Here is a 20,759-nt window from a genome sequence, read left to right as displayed (position 1 = left end):
CTGACAATTTACATAAAACACAGTAGTCAGAGAAACTTGTATGAGATGATAAGGCACAGGAAGAGAATGGACATTGTATTTTATCAAAATAAAGAGAAATACAGAGAGGAGGAGGGGGGATATGAGAAGGATGAGAATGAATGAATACAGAAGCCTCAATGTCTGGGAAAATATAGGTAAGTGATTCATTACAGAAATGCTGCCTGGAGGCTATAGGAAGCTACCTAGCATTTTCTATCAACCAATAATGGTAGAAAATGTCATTCAAATAAGCAAATTATTAGACAGTAAAACATATTACCAGTGAAGTGTGGGCATTAATATGGGTATTTGTTATTAACACAAGAATGATTGTTAGGGTTTGATATTTTATGTTTGATATTAAGGTATGATTGTCAAGAGACATTGCAATCATTTAAATTGTATTTGGATTATTTTTGACCAAGGGGGAGGGAGAATGGAGGCGGGCATGATAGGGAGCAAATTGATACATGTTGAAGGTGGGTGATAAGTGGGTAGATGATGCCGAAGATTTCTACCTTTGAATATGTTTTAGTATTAACACATCAAATACTCTTTAAAGTGCTAATCACTAATTAGAGTTCTCAAATGTCTCAAGATCCAAACAAGTCATATGCAGACACAATTTGACCCCAAGCTGTTGGTATGAAATTTCTGCAAGGAATTTGGGAACTAGAGTATTTCACTTCCACTTAGAGAATCATCCTTTTCACCGCTCCTGCCTCTGCTCTGTGTAGCTTAGGGATGAGGGCCTCCTCTTTCAGTGCAAGTCAGTGGCTGAGGGGCACTCTCAGAATAGAATTTGCTTGGTATAAGTGAGCGAAAAGAATAATACGCATAATTGTATTGAACAATGCCTCCTGGTATTTTATGTTCGTTTGGATTCCCCTCCTCTCACTCCTGCAAGTAATAAAAAGAAGAAGAAGGAAGGAAGGAAGAAGGCAATAACTGTTTCAATTTTTGATAGCCTGGGGTATTTTGAAATGTTAGCTCATCATATTTTCCCTGTTGTGTCTGTGTGTCTATTTCAGGATGGAATGGGGAACTTAAGAATCACAGAAAAGGGTCTGAAGCTAGAAGGAGACTCAGAATTCTTACAACCTCTCTACGCCAAAGAAATCCAGTCCCGACCAGTAAGTTTCTGATGAGAAAAGAAAGCAATTGATGCTCTGAAATCTAAATCTGGGGAAATCTACCTTGCTCGACGCTGAGATGGCACATGGGGATGGTGGGTACATTGGCTTTTGACTTAAGACTTAGGTAACAAACTAGCTGTGGTGCTGTAAACAAGGTTATCCCACCAAGTCCCTTACTTTTGTGACAAAGATGGTAGCAGCCACTGTTAGCAGGATTCTAGATGATGCAATGAACTAGGAGATAAAAAACCCAGGACTGTTGAGACTGAATCTAATTTGTGGTGCTAAGTCCCTCTACTTGCAGAAACACTCTGTTCCTATCACATCTGGAGTACAGCCCAAAGTCCCCCAACAAGGCCTGTCAAAAAAATCTTTTTAAAATTGTTTTAAGAAACTGTGTGTGTGTGTCACATACACAAGTGTCCATCAAACACCTCACCACTATAGAAATAATGAACCTATCAACCACCCGTAAAAGTCTCTCTGTGTCCCTTTTTAAGTCCCCTGAACCACCAAACCATCATGTCATCCTGCTTCCAAGAAACCATTGATCTTTTCCTTGGCTTTGTCATTACTTTGCATTTTTCTGACCTTCAGAGACCTGGAGTCATATGTGATATTCATTGAGAGAGAGAGAGAGAGAGAGAGAGAGAGAGAGAGAGAGAGAGAGAGAGAGAGAGAGAGAGAGGCGGGGGGAGAGGGAGAGAGAGAGAGAGGGAGAGAGAGAGAGCACTTTTAAGCATAAAATGCCTTTACCACTGCCTCTTAAAACCATCTATTTAAGCTGGGCGGTGGTGGTGCACGCCTTTAATCCCAGCACTTGGGAGGCAGAGGCAGGTGGATCTCTGTGAGTTCGAGACCAGCCTGGTCTACAAGAGCTAGTTCCAGGACAGGCTCCAAAACCACAGAGAAACCCTGTCTCGAAAAACCAAAATAATAAATAAATAAATAAATAAATAAATAACCATCTATTTAATACCTAACTTATGAAAGCTATGTCTTTTACCCACAATTAGGCTGCCTTGGTTTGCTGGAAAGAGATACAAGACTATAGCTCTGTGGTGTACACTTTTACCTTTCACTCTTGGAGAACATTAAAAGTCACCAAGGGAAATGGGGAATTGTTTGCTGTGAGGTGGAACTTGTATCTCTTTGGAATGTCACAAGGGAAAACAAAGGGGCTGACAGGAAACAGTAAAGGAAAGATTATCAGACCTTTAGGGATAGTCTAAAGACCCTCCTCTGTGCAGGTAGAGATTAAGGCTTCTGAAAAAACTATAGTTCTGCTCTTACAAAAGATAGACAGGAAAGGATGATGGTTGGATAGCACTGAGCCCCAGCCCTGTTCTAACAACATTACTCAGAAATTTTCCAGTCTCCTCCTTCAAATCACCTACAGCCTCATTCCACCACACAACACCCCTGCTGTGTTTCCCAGGCATCTCCTTCTGCTCTTCCCCATCAGTAGAGACTCATGACCAGTTGACTGACATCCAGAGCCATTCTACATGGAGCAGAGTAATGAAGAGATAATTGTCTTCAGTTTGGTTTTCTGTTTCACTGATGTGAGAAGTGAGATAAACCATCCACACAATGCTCAACCGTACCTGATTTCATAAGCGAAGGCTGGAGTCCTGGTAAAAGCACTAGGAATTGTTGGGTGTGGTGGCAATCACCTAGGAAGATACGTTTACAGATGTGAAGGATGTCAGCAAATGTTAATTGTTAATTTCTGAGTTACTGAGACATATCAAGGCTGAATAGTCAAAGTCCCTGAGAGTTGAATTCCATGAGTCACCTCCCTGAATGGTTGGGGCAGTAATGTCTAATGAAGGAGCTATGACTTGCCTTGCTACCAGCAGCTCAAACACACCTCAACTCCAAGAGTACAAGTCCCCTAGGTGACACTGCTGAGATGGCCTTCAGTATTTTCCATTATACCAGCTGGATTAGCTGGGTCACACCTGGTGATTTTCTACTTGCTAGGGATGACTGGCTGGAACTCAACACTGAGACCTTTAGACGAGTCAAGGTGCTAGGAAAATGAACCCCCAAATGATGAATGATGCAGAAAATGGGGCCTAGTGATATCAGATCTATCCACTGATGGGACAGTCTCTTTAGTAAGTTCTGGTCATGACGAATGCACCTTACGGGACCCACGTTCCACGCGCTGGCTGATGGGAACCCCTGCCCACTATGAACCTCATTCTCCCACAGACATCACTTGACACCGCTTCTATTTTCCTTTTCAGGGAGGCAAGAATGACAATTTTACACTTTTCTGAAATATCCATATTTGTTCATTTGATTTTAACCAAGAGAAGAAACCTGATCCTTACATAGAGAATCTAGCAAAGAGGGCTGATGTTTCTGAGGGTAGATCTAGGTAGCACTTTCTCCTGCTCACTGTGTCTCTAGTCTGCCAGTCTCTATCAGTCATGGTGGTCCATATCATGTCATTCCAATCATTTGTATTATGTGCCCTGATGTCCCTTGGCTCTAAGGTCCCTTGCTCTCTGCTTTTGGTTTACAGAATTGCAAGTGTACACAACTCATTTAGGAGTCAATAAATTAGGTTTCATTTTTCCCTTTAGAAAAATAAGAGGAATATTTATTTTTTAAAAAAGTATCGGGCTTTAAAAATTAGTCACATTCATTATTCACTCTTTATGGCTTGCTTCTTATTTTTCTTTCCTATGCCTAAGTTCTCCGTAGTCATTCAGTTCTTGTGACCACACCTCAGCTTCTACTGATTATACAACTGACAAATACAATTGTGTATATAGAGGCATACAGCCTTAATAATGTCCTGAGTTGTGTTGTGAAGTGACCATTACAAACAAGATATTATCACAGTCCTCTTGTTTTGCCATGCAGGTTTTCTACAATGACTTCAAGTGAGTAAAACATATTATTAACTTCAGAACTTCTGTGTTATAAATTCATCCAAGACTTATATGATAACCAAAGGTCAGGACCCAATGAGTCTGCACTTCACCTACCCCACCACATACCCATAATGATAATTACCCCTTCTGTTGCTTTTTTTTTCTTTCTTTTTTTCTTTCTTTTTTGAAATTTCATGTAGTTTGGTTTCCTCCACATTGTTATGACTGAGAAACTATCACTTTTAGACCTCAGTGGTATTATATTCTGTCGTGTACACACGCACACATTTTCTTCATCCACTCATCTATTAGTGTGTGCTTAGATTGACTCCATGTCTTGGTTCTTGGGTAATGTTGGAATAAACTCAGGAGTACTGACAGCTCTTTGCCACAAAAATTGTTTTCACTGACTGTGTCTTTTCAGAGCTGATCACTGTGTCATATGAGAGTTCTTTCTGTTTTCTGAGTGTGCTCAGGTTCTTGTCTCATAGGCACCGCCTACCAGCAGCGTGTGAGAGTTTTGGTTTCTTTACCTATTTGTCAGCACACACATCTTTCTTCTTCTTGATCATGCCCCTCTAATGGATATGGAATGACGTCTCAGTTTCCATTTGCATTTCTCCTCTCATTAGTAATATTCCCGAGAGGCTTCACAAGCCTGCCAGCCTTTTGTTGTGTGTCTCCTTTGGGAAAAAAAAATGGCTACTCAGGTCCTTTGCCTTTCCTTAATCAAATTACTATCCTTGCTCTTGAGTCCTGTGCGCTCTTTATATATGTTTACTTCAGTTCCTTGTTAGATGCTGTATGTTTTGCACATGGAGAGGTTTGGTTTCTCACTTTTGTGAGAAAATGCCTTCACCATACGGAATCATTTATGTGTATTTGATGGAATTCTACGTATTTGTTTATAGTTGCTTTTGATCCATTCATTCTTGGATCTTATAAAATATCCAAAAATCAAGCCATTTTATCAGTTAGGTCTTATCTTTAAGTTAATATCATTTAAGATTGAGATTCCGTCTCCCCCTGCTTACCTTCCTTCTTCTCTATACCTCCACATGTGGATGTGTATGTCCAGTTTTCTTGGTACTATTTATTAAAGGGACCGTTATCTCCCCGTCATGATTCTTGGTTTCTGAAATAGAGAACGGTTGACTGTGTGGGAGTGGGGTTGTTTCTGGGCACTCTGTTCCGTTTGGCTGATCTGTGTTTGATTTCATTCTAGGGCCATTCTGTTTTACCTGCCGAAACTGTAGGTTCAAATTGCCATAAAAAAACTATGGGACCTCCATCTTTCTCCTTTCCCATTTTGAGATTTTCTGCATGCACTCTGGCAGGTGGTAGCACTCTTGGAACTTCTGCTGAAGGCTGAAGCTATGACTCTACCTCAAGCCATTTTTGCTCTGTCTCAAGAATATGCCTCCCGTTTTTTTGTACATCCTTCTGATGACTACTCACACCAAGTTCAGGTTGGGCAGATAATTTTGGATTCTGAATGTTTTATCTGAGTGGGAAAATATCAGAACTAGTGTGGGATGACAGACAGGAACACTGATCATTTGCTTGTAGTGAGCTATGCAGAAATCAAATGGAGGCTACAGTGGTGTCTACTGAATAAGCCAAACAGCTTCGACTCCCAGCTGAACATATTGCACACAGAACAGTATTTTCCATGCCACTTGCATGGAACATGAGCATCTTGCTGTCTTTAATTAAGAAGTTAACTGGACCATGAAATATTGCCCGGGTAAATAAAAATGATTTGTGCTAAGTCAGAGTGGGGCATTAGACATCTTTGCCTTTCCTTGCTCACACATAAATCAGGGTAGTAGGCCTCGTGGATGGGTCATCTATAAGCCCATCTGTACAGTGAAACCAGGCACCATTCCCCCATGTATCTGCTAACATGTTGTGATTTATTGTGGCCAATACTGCAAACCAGCTGCTTGCCTTTGTTTTAAACAGGCAACAAATTATGAATAGATAAACACTGGCACTGGTGGGTTGGTTTTCCTGGGAAACAGCTGAAAATATTCGAAGGCTTTTGGTTGCTGTAGAATTTAAAGGACTGGTAAGGCTTTTATTCTTCTCTTAGCAAGAGAATTTGTGTTTGATCTTCTTAAACCAAGTTACAAGGACTATGGAGGACTTTGCTCAGGTATCAGTTACATTTGCATTAGCCACGATTGTGGTAGAGGAAGGAGGCATAAGCTTGAAGTCTGGGACTGTCTAATTGTATGACTTGAGGTGTCGTTGGCATTCAGGTTACCCCATCATTATTTTGGTCTTGTTGTTTTGAAGACCCTGGATCACTGAAAGTCATTTTTAAAAACTAATCTCATATCATAAACATTCCTTTTTCATTGGTGTGTGAAGTATTTGACAAAGGTTTGGAGCTGCCTCACAAAAACTGAAAAAATTATTAGCTATAGATTATAAAATGGGACAAGATTGGAAGGAGTCTAAAGTAGAATAGGAAGCAGGAATAGGCAGAGCTAATAGAACACAAGGGAACTCAAAGCCAAAGCGTGACTGTGAATTAAGATCTTTCCCCATAGAAGAAGTTCAGAATGTACTTAAAACCTCTTGGATAGGAAGGGAAGTTAATGGTGGCAAATTAGTGTTTCGGGTACGCTACTGATTCAAAGTTGGACAGTCAAGTTCTCTTCATAATGTCCTGTTGATGAGCAGTGAGCCTTTGAACAAGCTCCTTCGTGTCTCGGTTTCTTTGTCTTTTGGAAATGATCAGTGGTTTGCTATGGCTTATTGAAAGTCATAGTCTTCATTAAGCAGTTTTCCCTTGGAAACCCAAACCCAAAGTGATGGGGGCCCAGCAGCTTGTTCTACCACCTCTCTGACACCCTTGTTACCAGGCATAAGATACTTAGTAGGTTCCATATACCCAGTTAGAAAGTGTCTAGCCTCACTCCATCTCCAAGTCTGCTCACATAGAGGCTTTCCCAAGACATCCCATCCAAAACACAACCCTTGCCAGGTGCCTCTGTTTCCTTACATCACTCCATACTACATCATACCAATTTATATAAATTTATGTAAATTTAAAATTTCCTATGTGAGTCTCCTGCTCCAGCAAATCTCCTAAACATCACAGTCTTATAAGTATGATACTAAGGCTGTATATTTGTTCCAATATAGTAACCATTTTACTGTAGACAGGTATCTTATGTCATTAGTAAACCTTAAACACACACATATACACGCATGCACACATGCACACACGTGACCAGACTCTAAAGCACCACCTTCTTTAATTCAGATCCTGGGTCTACCCATTTGCTAGGTATGTGAGCTTGCGCAAATGTCTTGACCTTTCCTGTGACTCATGTTGCTCACCAAGAAGATAAGCACAGTTGTAACTCTGCCTGCTAAAACTACTACAGCACCGTGAATGTGAATATATGTAGCTTCTAGAAAAGTACCTTGAATACAAGTCAATAAGTTTGAGTATGATAATTATATGTTGTTAGCATTTAAAAATATTATTATTGTCTCTGTTTAACCTCTGAAGATCTTAGACTCACATCTGTGACAAGGTAAGAAGCAATGAATGTTCTCTTAGGTCCACACTTCTCACTTAGAAACAGGACCAAGTGTCTTCTTTGCAAGAGTTTGTATGTGAATTAACTATATTTTCATGCATATGCTAAGCATTCTTTCACATGGCAGGTAGAATGAGCTACAATGTAGGCTGATGGGAGACTGACAACTCGGTGGTTGAAAGAGATAAAGGTGTTGAAGCCCATCACACTTCTCTATAGTAAGGATGTACAGACATTTGGTCCATGTTGTCTATAAGCAAATGTAAACTCCTTAGAATGGAGACATGTGTGGACCAAGGATTAAATATTAGCACTTCCAGACCTTCAAACTGTGGAGCTCCTCAGCTCCATCAGCAGGCTTCAGCAGTGTCACCAGGTCCCATTTGTGCCAATAGCCTGTGCTGATACAGTGCCTGGTACACACTGGTGAAGGACTGCCACGTCTGTGTTGACAACAAAGGCGCCTTGGTGCTGAGATGACTTCTTGATTACTTCTTACCATTTAAGATTTCAGAACTTAACATTTAAGAACTAGCAACAACAACAAAAAATGAATGCACGCCAGAGTCCACTGTGGTTTGATTGATGCTCTTTAAATGGTAAAGGAACGTCTAATTTCAATCCAGGGGCATCTCACAGCCAGAGGTGCCTGTGGAGCACTTGGGACGATAATGCTGAGAGGAGCTAGGTTTAAGGATGACTCATGTTTTGTTATACTCCTAAAAGCTTTGCTGTTTTTCACAATTAAATTGTTAGAAAAAAAGTTATTAAAATGTTTATATTTTTCATAATGTTTCAATCAAAACAGACTCATCTTTCATCAAGGCTTGTAGCACCGGGTGCTTCATAATTGCTATTGTGCATTGCACTCTTGGTCTCAATTTAAAAAACCTTGTTCCTTGTCAAAATCATAGATGATTGTTTGGAAGATGTCGTTTCAAAGGTGGAAGGGAACATTTCTTTGGCCTATGAAATGATAAGCAAATCTGTGCTGTTCCGCCGGGTTTGGTGACCTCTGGAAGCAGCAATGTGTAACCTTTCACTGCTGCGCACAGTCAATTATTACCAGCGATGTTTTAAACGGCGGCTGCCTAAAATTATGAGCGTGGGACTCTCCATCTCCGTGAGGGATTCTGTTTTTTATCAGCAGAGTTTCTGCCCCCAAGCAAATACTAAAATGGTCTTGTGAAGAAAATGAGGCTTTTAAGGCTAATAAATATGCCTCCCGTGCACCTGTTGTGGTTCGCAGGAAAGGAAGAGGGGAGGGTGGGTTGTGACGGCAATCGCCAAGGTGAGGGAATGAAACAGACGGCTTGCCTGTCCTCCTTGCTTGCTGCAGGAGTGTGCCTGGCTCTGGCTATGGAGCCATACAGCTCAGCTCCAGCTATGCAACATCAGAGTCACGGAAATGAAACTGCCTTCTCTCAAGAGAAAGACACAAGTACAGATGGTAGAATAATTGAAGTGTTCTACCATCAAGCGACATAGATTGGTTTTAGCCCTCGGTCGAGGCTCAATTTTGTTGCTAAACATGAGGGGAATATTCATGGCGAGTTGAGTTATTCTTAGGTGGTAGCTTGTTAAGACATGAGAAATGGAGTTGGGTTCGTTTTTCAGTTATTAGCATAAAACTATTGTTTGTTCCTCACTTGGGTTGTTAACAGGAGTCCCTCATTTTGTAATGTTCCCGATAGTTATTTTTTATTTGCTTTTTATATGAGCTTTTTGAGGTGCAGAAGTTACGACCATGCCTCCCATCACTGCCACAAACACTCAAAGGCGTCACAGCATTTTAAGTTAGCAAAATGTGGGGCTAGGAGAGCTATGATTGAGGTATGTCACCTCCATTTGACCTTTAGTGGCTTATGTAAAAGCCAATTCTTTAAGAGATAACAAGGGATTCTCCATTGTGATAAACCATTCTAAAGGGAAGAGCATAAAACATCTGACCGTTTACATCCTTTCCGTAGAACATCCATCCTCCCTTCAGAAATACACAGCAGTGAGAACAGCCATATCATATGACTGAACTTACTTGAATGTTCACCTTGGGCTCCTCAGTTTCCGGAACTATGAGATGATAAATTTCTCCTGGTTGTAGGTTATTCTGTACAGAATTGTTTGAGTATTGTTACAAACAGAAACTGAATTGTAACGTACAAGAGGAAGTATTGTAAAAATAAAACAGGAATTGGCAGCATGTGATTGCATTGAAAGGGCAGACGTGACTGGGGAGATGGCTCAATGGCAAAGCACTTGGTGCCCTAGAGCGAGGACCCGTGTTTGCATTCCAAGAGTCTGTATAAATCCAAGCACTGCAGCATATGCCTGTAATGCCAGTTTTGGCTGCTTGGGAGGCAGAGACTGGAGAATCCCGGTAAGTTCACAGGCCAGCTAGTCTGCTGAAAGCAGCAACACCTGAAGAGACCCTGTCTCAAGCAAGGCGGGAGACAGGGACAGACACCTAAAGTCATCAGGAAATTCACAGGGTTGTCTAATGCCAGGTAGTTAGATTAAAAAATAAAATAAAAAATTGTAAGTGGATGGCCAACCACGGCACAGTACTGAATGGTGGGTTGGGGATCATTACCACCTTTTCATAGATAAGAACAAAGAACTCTTTTTGTCTGAGTACTTATCACTACCCATGCCACAGGCTAACCAAGGTCCTGTGAGATCCAGTTGATTATAAGGCCAACCTGTATATTTTGATTTTTGTTAAGCTGGCCTCACAAAATACCTATTTTTTTTTCAATTACCCTTGGGGAAAAAAGCTTAAATAACTCACAAAGCCTAGTGTTGTTTGGGCTTATGCTCACAGCCTTGTTCAGTAAATTCCTGGCCCAAAAGAGCCATGAAGGCTCTACTAAGTAAAGAGGAAATTACCCGGTAAAGAGCTTTGGACAATAGAGCTATTATTTTTGCAGGATAGCAACAACAACAAAAAAAAATCTACCAGAAAACTGTAGGAATTAAATACACGCTTTGTTTTTTTGATATAAGATCTCAGACAGCCCAGGCTAGCCTTAAAGGTATAACATAGTAGAGAATGACTTTCAACTTTTGACCTTCAGCCTCCATTTCCTGACTGGTGGGATTACAGGCATGCCGCCCCAGACAGGGCTTTATGCCACGCTAAGGAACGATTGCCAGGATCCATCCGTGCATGCAAAGCCAGTGCTGTATGCACTCAAGGCCCTCCCCAGTCATTGGTGGCAAAGACCACTCTTCGGAGGAATAGGGTTTGGGTTCTACTGAATATTGAATATCTCCAATAGATAAAATAAGGTTAGCTGTTAGATCAAATAATAAGTGTAAAAAGCAATTGCAGCGTAGTCCACAGCAATTGTTTATGCATGTTTACTGAATTTGAAACTAAGAAATATGTGCCTAAGCCTCCATGCTGAAAAGCTAGTAGACACATAAATGTCCCATTTCATCCCTTCATGGTGACGCTATGAAGAATCCGTGTGGCAGATCCCCTGAAGCTAGAGCTACAGATGGCTGTGAGCATCCATGTGGGTGCTGGGAACTGAACCACATCCTCTGCTGGAGCAGCCAGTGTTCTTACCTGCTGAACCATCTCTTCACACACGTACTCCTCTCCCCAGACTGGACTTTAATACTGACCTTTATAACAGGGATGTTTACTATCTAGAGCAGTAGGAGACAAGTATAGGTTATATTGTGCTGTTTGCCTAACTTCTTTTCTTTGACTTTCGGGGAAACATGCAGACCTCTCAGTAGTGCTACGAAGATTAGAGAACCTTACTCCCTTTTGCTACTGCTTACTTCTTCTCTGGTCACTTCTCATAGACCCTCTCACAGCTTCTAGTCTAGTTTTCTCCTCCACTTAAATCACAGATCCCCTATCAAAGGGGACTCTAACCTGTGGCCTGTAGGTGGCACATACCCCAGGATAACTATGAATTCAGCCCAACACAGAATGGTAAACTTACTGATAACATTATGAGATATTTTTATAATTTTTATTGCTTAGTTGTGCAGTTTCTAAGCATGTGCTTTGTAGATGAAAACATCACTTTGCAATGTGAAAAGCTGGCCACACCTGATGGGCTGTACCAGCTCCCACTGCAGCATGGCCTCTTTCTAATTATGCCTCTATTTGGAACTGTAGTACAGTACCTTTTGGGGACTGGTCAAGGAATTGTGAACAAATCAACTCAGTTACATAGATATACAAAAACAAAACAAAACAAAACACCATACTATTTCAGAGAAACTGGGTCGTGTGGATATGGTTTAGCTGGAACATCAAATTATTTCATTTTCTAATGTCTGAGCACTCTGCTCATCTCTGAGTCTGCCAAAGTGAAACACACAGACATGTTTAAACTTACAGAAACTGTAAACTTCCAGAGACCTGGGCATTCTTACCTCTGGTTCTCTGTTTCAACTAGGAAAACCAGAAAATGTTAGGGAGTATCTTCCACCTCTATCAGTCCTTCCAGTCCACTGTAGATACATAGGAGAGGAAGTAATTTGATGTGGCTAATGATTGTCCTAGGGTTAAAACCTCTTTTGGGATCCCTTTGGAGAAAGGTTGTCTCCATCCTGAATTCAGCTAGCCTTGTAAATTCTTCTGCTTATAATATGTACATTCTGATTATCTCTCCTTGAATTCTGCCTTCATTCATTTTTAAATATTAAAAGTTATGTGTTTGAGTGTGTGTCTCTGTCACTGTCTCTCTCTGTCTCTGTCTCTCTCTCTGTGTATGTGTGTATGTGTGTGTGTCTGCGCACATGTGAGTGTGGGTGCTCATGGAAGCCAGAAGTGGGTACCAGGTACTCTGGAGATGGAGTTACAGGTGGCTATGACCTGGCTTGTGTACAGGAAACTGAACTCAGTACTCTGCTTTTAACCCCTGAGCCATCTCTCCAGCCCTGTTTCTTGATTCTTTTCAACTCAAATAATCCCACAGCACCCCTACATATACAGTAAATATTCTTGGATATAATTGTTTTACTCTTTTTATTAAAAACCCATATATTTTATATGAGAGTGAGTATATATACCTGAGACTATGGTGCTATTAATATTTTTAGGGTCTGGTCATTACTGGCAGATTGAGAAATAGCTATTGTTCCCCCAAGCATTTGTATGAATTGTAACCAAGGGTAACATGTATCTATGCATGTTGTTGTGAAGTTTCAGTTTGGGTATTCAGTTTTTTATGCTTATCTTGTGAAAATTTACATACTCATCTTAAAAGAGAAAAAGGAAATGGTATGGGATGTCCTTCTATCTATGTGTTGCTTTTATTGGTTAGTGAATAAAGAAACTGGCTTGGCCTATAGCGTAGGAGGAGGAAGGCAGAGCTAGAAAGACACTATGGAGCCGCTGCCAGAGTCAGACGTGCTGAAAGCAGTATAGCCAGTAAGCCACTGTCATGTGGCAATATGCAGATTAATAGAAATGGGTTAAATTAATTTAAGAGTTAACCAATAAGAAGACAGAGCTAATGGACCAAGCAGCAATTTAATTAATACAGTTTCTGTGTGGTTATTTCAGGCTGAGCAGCTGGGAACTAACTAGCAGCTTCCCTCAACAGGCGCATCTCTGAACTGTGGAGTGCTCAGATGTGCTGTAGGAGGGGGCTGCTTGTTGGTTCCCAACTGCTTAGCCCTGAAATAATCACGCGGAAACTATATTATTTTAATCACTCCGTGGCCCATTAGCTCTAGCCTCCTATTGACTAACTCTTACATATTAATTTAACCCATCTCCATTAATCTGTGCATCACCATGAGGTCGTGGCCTACCAGCAAAGTTTCAGCACGTCTGTCTCTGGCGGCAGATACATGGCTTCTCCATGACTCTGCCTTCCTTCTACCTTGCTATAGGCCAAGCCAGTTTCTTTATTCATTAACCAATAAAAGCAACACATAGACAGAAGGACCTCTCACACCAATTTGTAGCTATAATACACCGTTGAAACTGAACAGTGTGTTTCCAGTGTTGGGCATTGTGCTACTTGTATTTCTCATTGCTGTGAAAAAGCCCAACACAAGCAAATTCAGGAAGAAAGAGTTTATTTTGCTCATATTTTATGGGTATATAGTCCAACAAGGCAGGGAATACATGGTATCAGGAATGCAAGGCAGTTGGCTACCTTATGTCCATGAAAAGGAGAGATAAGAGTGTTGGTCTCGTGTCTTTTCCTCTTTCCCCTTTTATTTGGGTCAGGAGCCCAGTCCATAGGATTGAGCCTTATATTGAGGGTTGGTGCTCTGCAGGTCAGTTAAAGCTCTCGAGAAGCATTCTTACAGACCTATCCAGTGGTGCATTTTAGGTGACCCCACATCCTGTAAAGCTGGCCATTGAGGTCTAACCATCGCAGGTGACTATCGCTTGCTCAGGTCCTCATCTGTTGTCTTCCTTCTTTCCATATTGTCAAGTGCTTGTGGTTTTGTCATTTTCTGATCCACTATACTCAGCTCTATCTTTCAAATAATGGTGTGTATTTTCTCCCTTGACTGTGATATCCGTTCCCTGTTTTTAACTCTGTAGCTTTCAGCCATGCTAAAATGATACTTCTATTCCCTTTGTGGAAATGCTCTTGAGGTATTTCCATTCCTCTGGGAACATTAGCAACAGGGCATGTGTAAGAAAGTATAACACAAAAGCACTGTGCATGTGATTTTGGGCCAGATGGAAACTGATCTGAAGTGTGGCTTTGCCCATTTCTAGCTTTGTAACTTCCGGCATGTGGTTTGACATCTTAACACTTGTCATTCCAAACACTGATTTTTTGTGAAACCCAAATCAGTAAGTTTAGCACTTTGCCTGCCGCTTAACCTGTTATTAAAGTGGCCACTGTTATAAGTTAAGGCTAGACAGTAGACTAGAACTACAGAACAGGACTTGATAGACCAGTAGCTGGCCATTTCTGGGTTGCAGGAGACCTGAATCTTGTTTGTGTTTATATCCATTTACTAATTCCAGTTACCATGGTCAGATGACTGATTTTGAATTCTCTCAAGATTCTGCCTTCTGAGCTGAATCAAATGCAAAGAGAAATCTCTCTTTTCCAGAGAGAGTCATTTCCCCGAGGTGTCTGTTCAACCCATGTATGCAAATAGAGCCACAATGGTTTCATTGGAAGTTATTCAGAATGCGACACGCCAGTGTGAACCTTAAAGAATATTACTGGGGCTTGCTACCCGTTGGTTCCCAGCGTACACCCACAAGGAAAAGAGAAACAAAATAAAGGTAGGTAGCCCCACTTGGCACAGCTGATTGACTTTAATAGGTCCTGATTATGCTGCTCATATTCCATGAAATTAAAAAGCTTACAAATGTTTTGAGCCATTACCCTTCCATTTAAAGGAGCTTATGACATGTTAGCAACATTTAATGAAATTCTTTTCAAAATGCCACAGGCAAACTCCATGAGATTCCATGTTGAAAAGCAACTTAAGAATTGTTCCGAGGAGTCTGTCCTCTTCCCCTGCCTGCCCTGGGCATTGCTGAGACCTACTCAAAAGCCGAAGGAAGATTCTCATGCAACAGAAGGTGGCTGTCAGGTTTCCCACTGTGTTTCTGATTTGGCTACAAACTCTTCTTCATTTTCAGAAAACACTAGAAAGAATGGCCTGTGAATGTTCGGGCTTATCCTTATATGGTCAGTGTTCAAAATAGACTACAGCTTTATACATTGATAAATTCGAAAACTCAAATCCTTCCTATTAAGTTTTGTCAGTATTTATTGACAACTTAAAACATGCAAGAAAATATCCCAAAACTATACTGTCTGTGCTGTCTTCGGTGAGCTGTGCAACATAATTTGGGAGATAAGCCTTGTTGTAAGAAGACAATTAACACAAAAGTAATGAGATGATTAAGTCCTAGATTAGGCGGTACTTATTATTTATACAATAATAGTTCAGAAAATAAAAAAAATAGTTGAAGGGGAGTTTTATATAATATAAGATGAATCGAGTGATAAAGGCTATTAAGAGATAATGAATAGTCTCTGCTAAACAGTTTTTCATTTTAACTTTTATTAAGGGGTAGTTAATGATAATATTCATTTCCTGTGCCAACATATTAACATCGAAACATTTCCCCATCCTGCTGATCATGTCTTCCACTACTTTTTGAAATTTTATTGTTACTGAAATTTTTATGTATATTTTCTGTAAGTCCCTGGTTATAAGGCAGATCGCACTGTTTCAGTGGATAAAGAAGAGCTATGCCTAGTGGGTGTTTGGAAGAGGTAGACTTCAGATCCAGAGCTGCACCAATCTGGGACCATGTTTCCTATCTTGGTGTTGATTTGCTTGAAGAACAGCTCATATCAGGGAAGTACCTACTGCACCTGCCTTGATGGTAACCACTTTGTGGGCTGGAGTCCTAGGGTAGGACTTCCTTTTGTATTCAGCTGCCAATCACAACACCCAGCACTCAATTAGTGTCAAGCAGATGCCTAATTAATTAGTCTGTTAAAAACCTCCAACACATAGCATCATTAAACTGAGACTTAATTTGGGATCTCACTATTTTGTCTGGGTAGGAGTATTGGGGGGGGGTGACCTTCTTGTTCATATTTCCATGAAAATCAATGTTCTACTCCATCTGAGCCGTGATCAACGTGGTGGCACTACAAGGAACAAAATGCAGACTCCATTCACAAATTGTATATGTCTTACCTAAGAACCATGTTCCAAACCCCCTTTGGTGTACTTTCTGAGATATAGCCTTAACTTGGTAGCTCTGAAACTTAAAGGCATCTACTCACATCAGACTCTGCTTCTGTTGGCCTCTGACTTGCAAGTTGCTGGCTTTAGACTCGTGGGAGGCAGTTGGACGGCAGACTTATAGCCCACAGAGCCAGTTATGCTGCCGGCTTTACTCCAGAAAGAATCTCTTTGGAGATTCCTGGTTCTAGAATGACAATGTCCTATGCAAAACAGCAAGAAAGGCTTGCTGTTCTTGGGCAAGCTGATTCGTATGCTATTCTACAAATGTTCTTACCTTCTATAAGTCCATCACATCCACAGTCAAGTTTAAAAAGATATTAAGTGTGTCTCTGCTTTCACCTAGCTTTCCCCTGTCTTATATACCTCAGGACTCCCAGCCAAAGGAAGTCCATTTTGGTGCCACCCAAAAGGGATTGAGTCTTCCCATATTAATTAACTATAAAGACAATTCCCCAACAGACACACCCAGGACAACCTGATCTTAGTGATTGCTCAATTGGAACGTTCTTTCCATGTAGTTATAGATTGTGTTAACCTGGCAGTTTTAAGAAACTATCATAGCCCTATGCAGTGGTTTTTCCTACAAGGAGCATTTGTCTAGACCCCAGACTGGATTTAAAGAAGCCTGTGTGAGCTACATTGACTTTTCTTCTTCTGAGGGTTAATTGAACATAAGGTGATGCATTTTTCCCCTTTGAGCCAAGACTTCTATGGCTATGATGCTTTCAGAAGGCATTTTGGCTAATGACAAATCTTTCTTGGTCTTCTCATAAGCTAAAAGCATCTAGAAAAATTGTTTGAAAAGCTAACATTGGTTAGAGATAAGCTAGGTGCTGTCTGAAGTGGCTTCACCAGACATTATGGTGATATGATCTGTGGCTGATCTCTTTAGGGTTTTTTTCTTAATAATTTTGAAACCTTAATTAAAATATAATTATGTCATTTCCCCTTTCATTTGTCTCCCATCAATCCTTTGCATGCTTATCCACTTATTTTCTATTTTCTCTCAAATTCATGGCTGTTTTTCCTTTGATTATTATTCTTACACTCACAGGTGTGTGTGTGTGTGTGTGTGTGTGTGTGTCTAAGTGTAAATGAATATACAAATTCTACCTTCTGTTTAGTGTTGCTAGTATGTACATGAATTTAGGGCTGACCACTTGGCACCTTACACCAGCTGTGGCAGGGTGGTCTCAACCCTGGGCAGAGCCTATTTCTCTTCTTAACTTATCAGCTGCCTATAGTTGTTTGTTTACAGTTGGGGCCTCTGGATATCTTATGGTTTCATAATAACATGTCTGTCTATTAATGTTGTGATTATTCAGGTCTAGTTTAGGCAGGGAGCCATATTGTTATGGTATCATGGGTAATCAGGAAAAGATAAGAATTTAGAATTCTCTGCTCTTTGTTTCTTCTTTTTGTTTTTCTTTAATATTTTCTTTACTTGTATCTACTTTCTTAGGATATATGAAGATCTAAGTTTGCTATCTGTCATGACAACTCATGGAGTCTACCCCCAGAGCTCAATAATTGTGCCGCCTTCTAGTATCTTATGGAACTTAGTGTTTGTAGACTTAATTAAGTTTCTGTGCTTAATGTGAATTAAGATGCCTCCATTTCTTCCTGCCCTGTATCACCTAGTAGATAACACTTAAGAGAAACCTCTATCTGAGATTATTTTCATCTTTGGTCTGGCTCTGTCTCAAGTATTGGCACTGAGTTAAATATTGCCATTGTATGCCATAAAGCATGTGCTGAATGTGACTGTGCAGTCAGTGGAAAAGCTAAAGAGAGAATTGGAGGACAAAGGAATGTCCTCTTTTGTACTGTCTTACCATAACCCAGTTTCACAACCACCCCTTAGTCAAAATGCCTCTGTTCTTTCCATTCTCTTCTTAGCAATTCCTAAATGAAATTTAATTTGAGTTAGATTGCAGATAGCAGCTGCTTCAAATACTGCACTCAAGAGTTGTGTGTCTTGTGGGAAAGCATAAAATGGATTTTAAAAAAATCAAGGCACTGTTTATCAGGCCCTTGGTAGAAACTTCAGGGAAACTCTGGAAAAGTACCACGTGATCCTTCTAAACTCCAAGCAAGAGGCTACCCATACCGTGTGGATCGATATCACTCTCTAGCTTTTATAGAGACAGTGGTATTTGTTACTTTCCTATTGCTGTAATAAAGACACAGAACCAGAAACCACTTTCAGAAGGGTCTGGGGATTTACAGTTCAGGAAGGATACAGGTTCCTTATGGTGGAGAAGCATGGATGCAAACAGCAGGTATGGCAGCCGGAGCAGGAACTTGAGCACTCGCGCCTTCAAAATCAAGCAGCAGAGAAAGGAAATGGAAAGGAGTGTGAGGCTATAGAATCTCAAAGCCCTTCCTCCCCGTTATGTGTTTCCTCCAGCCGGGCTGCACCATGTAAACCTCCTTACATAGCACCATCAACTGGCCACCGTGCACTCACATACCTGAGCCCATGGAGGACAGTTCTCATTCAAACCACCACGTGTTCTTTTTGAAGCTGTAGGGTAAAGGGAAGAGGTGACCGTCAAACCCTTCACCGTTATGTTTCCTTCCTTATGTGAATTCAAAACATGAATTTTATATGAAAGGAAACAAAAGAAGTAATTAAAACCACAGTCTTTTCGACTAGATGTGCTGAGGAAAAAAAAAAACAGTTGGACCTGTCGAAGCTTTCTCTTATTCAATCATAATACAATAGTGTGAGATCATAGAACATGTGAGCATCATGGAGCCTTCAGTGGCTAGTTCTCTTTCTCTCTTGTGTGCATAGCACTCTCAAAATAGGATACAATGTCAGGCCATCATTAGGAAAGGAAACAAACTCTGAATGATTTCTATGTTGTTCAAAGCTTTAGATCTGGTTAGGACTCTTAACTCTAAACTCCTAACTCTAGAGTTCGCATCCCTGACCATGGTATTATATTGATAAGTATTTTCCCATGCTGTTATGACTAGAAATAGGGTAGCTATACCATACCAAAGGCACCTTCTGCAGCATTTATCTCAGCTAGGCACTCCAACAATAGGGTACATTTTCTAATAAAATCAAGGGTGATTCTATAATTTTTGTTGAAATGTTTTTAAGAAAAAGTATGGAATCTTGCCTCCAGAATAAACTAGCCTGGTTAGGGCACAGTGAAAGATTATATTGTAAGAAAAATTGGATCTCTCATTTATGGAGACCGAGGAATCATTTCAACCTTCCATATGTGAATTAATCTCAACAATCACATATAATAAAAATTTTGGCATAGGCTTTCTACATGTGAAGAAATGAAGCTTAGGGAAATTGAAAATTTCTCTCCCTCTCTCCCTCTCTCCCTCTCTCCCTCTCTCCCTCTCTCCCTCTCTCCCTCTCTCCCTCTCTCCCTCTCTCCCTCTCTCCCTCTCCCTCTCTCTCTCTCTCTCTCTCTCTCTCTCTCTCTCTCTCTCTCTGTGTATGTGTGTGAGAGAGAGAGAGAGAGGCAGCTTGGTCGTGTGTATGTGTGTGTGTGCATTGGAAAGAAGTAGAAGATTAGAAGATTCTAATTTTTAAAACTTTTTTAGGCAAGAAAAAAACACTACTCCTCAACTATATTACTTCCCCGTGGCATTTTGCCAACCATTTCTCCCATTTATACCAAGTACCACTGTACTCTACAAGGTAGTTTAGTTGGGACTGACTGTACTAATATAGTCATTGAATCCTGCATGTAGATGCAGAAATTTATCAAATTACTTATCTGTCTCATATGCATGTACCCTGACTTACTGGAATGAGTTTGCATGACTACAACCAGTTTTCGGGGGTGGGGGGAGTTATTAAGTAAAGCTCTTCTTCATATACTGTCTGGCAAATGTTAGAGATATTAGCTGTAAGTTCCCTAGGAATTCAGAGAAGTGAATGTCATCATCATTCCTCTATTACAGGTAAAAAGGCAAGGCAAGTGAGCCCCAGAGAACAGTGAACCTTAGAGAGATGGACTAGTCTGTCTTAAGCTAATCAGATAAGAGCCAGCATCCCCACTTAGGCAGCGAGCCTTGAGTTTTCCTCTTCACTGTCTGCCTTTAGCCCTCACCAAATCCATGGGTTCTATTTTGCTTTCTTGTAACCTGATGGCGTATAGCAAAACACTGTCCAGAAAATAGCAGTAAATCAGGGCCATTCCCAGAGCAAGAATCCCTAAACAGAAGAGCCAGTTCTTCATCCTCTAGTCTTCTGAGAGTTAGGCTCAGCAGACCTGGAACCTGTCCGTGTGCATGGACTCGGGTGGACACAGACAGATAGCCTGGATATAGACAAAAGGCCTAAGTGTCAGAGGTCTAAAGCCGAAGAGGATTCTAACTCTGGGAAACTTCCTAAGGCAGATGCTACATTATGAGCTATGAATGTTGGCTGTTTGCCTGGCTAGCTTCTC

General features: G+C 40.8%; 1 protein-coding gene across 5 annotated transcripts in view; it reads left to right on the top strand.

Moving 5' to 3' along the window:
• Positions 1–20,759, top strand: part of Sgcd (sarcoglycan delta) — a 919,076-nt gene that overhangs the window by 707,995 nt on the left and 190,322 nt on the right. For all 5 annotated transcript variants that reach the window (XM_057774534.1, XM_057774535.1, XM_057774537.1 and 2 more), the window contains one exon: positions 1,053–1,154. In XM_057774534.1, the coding sequence (XP_057630517.1) occupies positions 1,053–1,154 (102 nt within the window). The remainder of the gene's footprint in view (positions 1–1,052; positions 1,155–20,759) is intronic.

Source organism: Chionomys nivalis, chromosome 7 (genome assembly GCF_950005125.1).
Source record: "Chionomys nivalis chromosome 7, mChiNiv1.1, whole genome shotgun sequence".
NCBI lineage: Eukaryota > Metazoa > Chordata > Mammalia > Rodentia > Cricetidae > Chionomys > Chionomys nivalis.
Note: the sequence above shows the minus strand (reverse complement) of the source record. Positions and strands in the feature narration are given on the sequence as shown.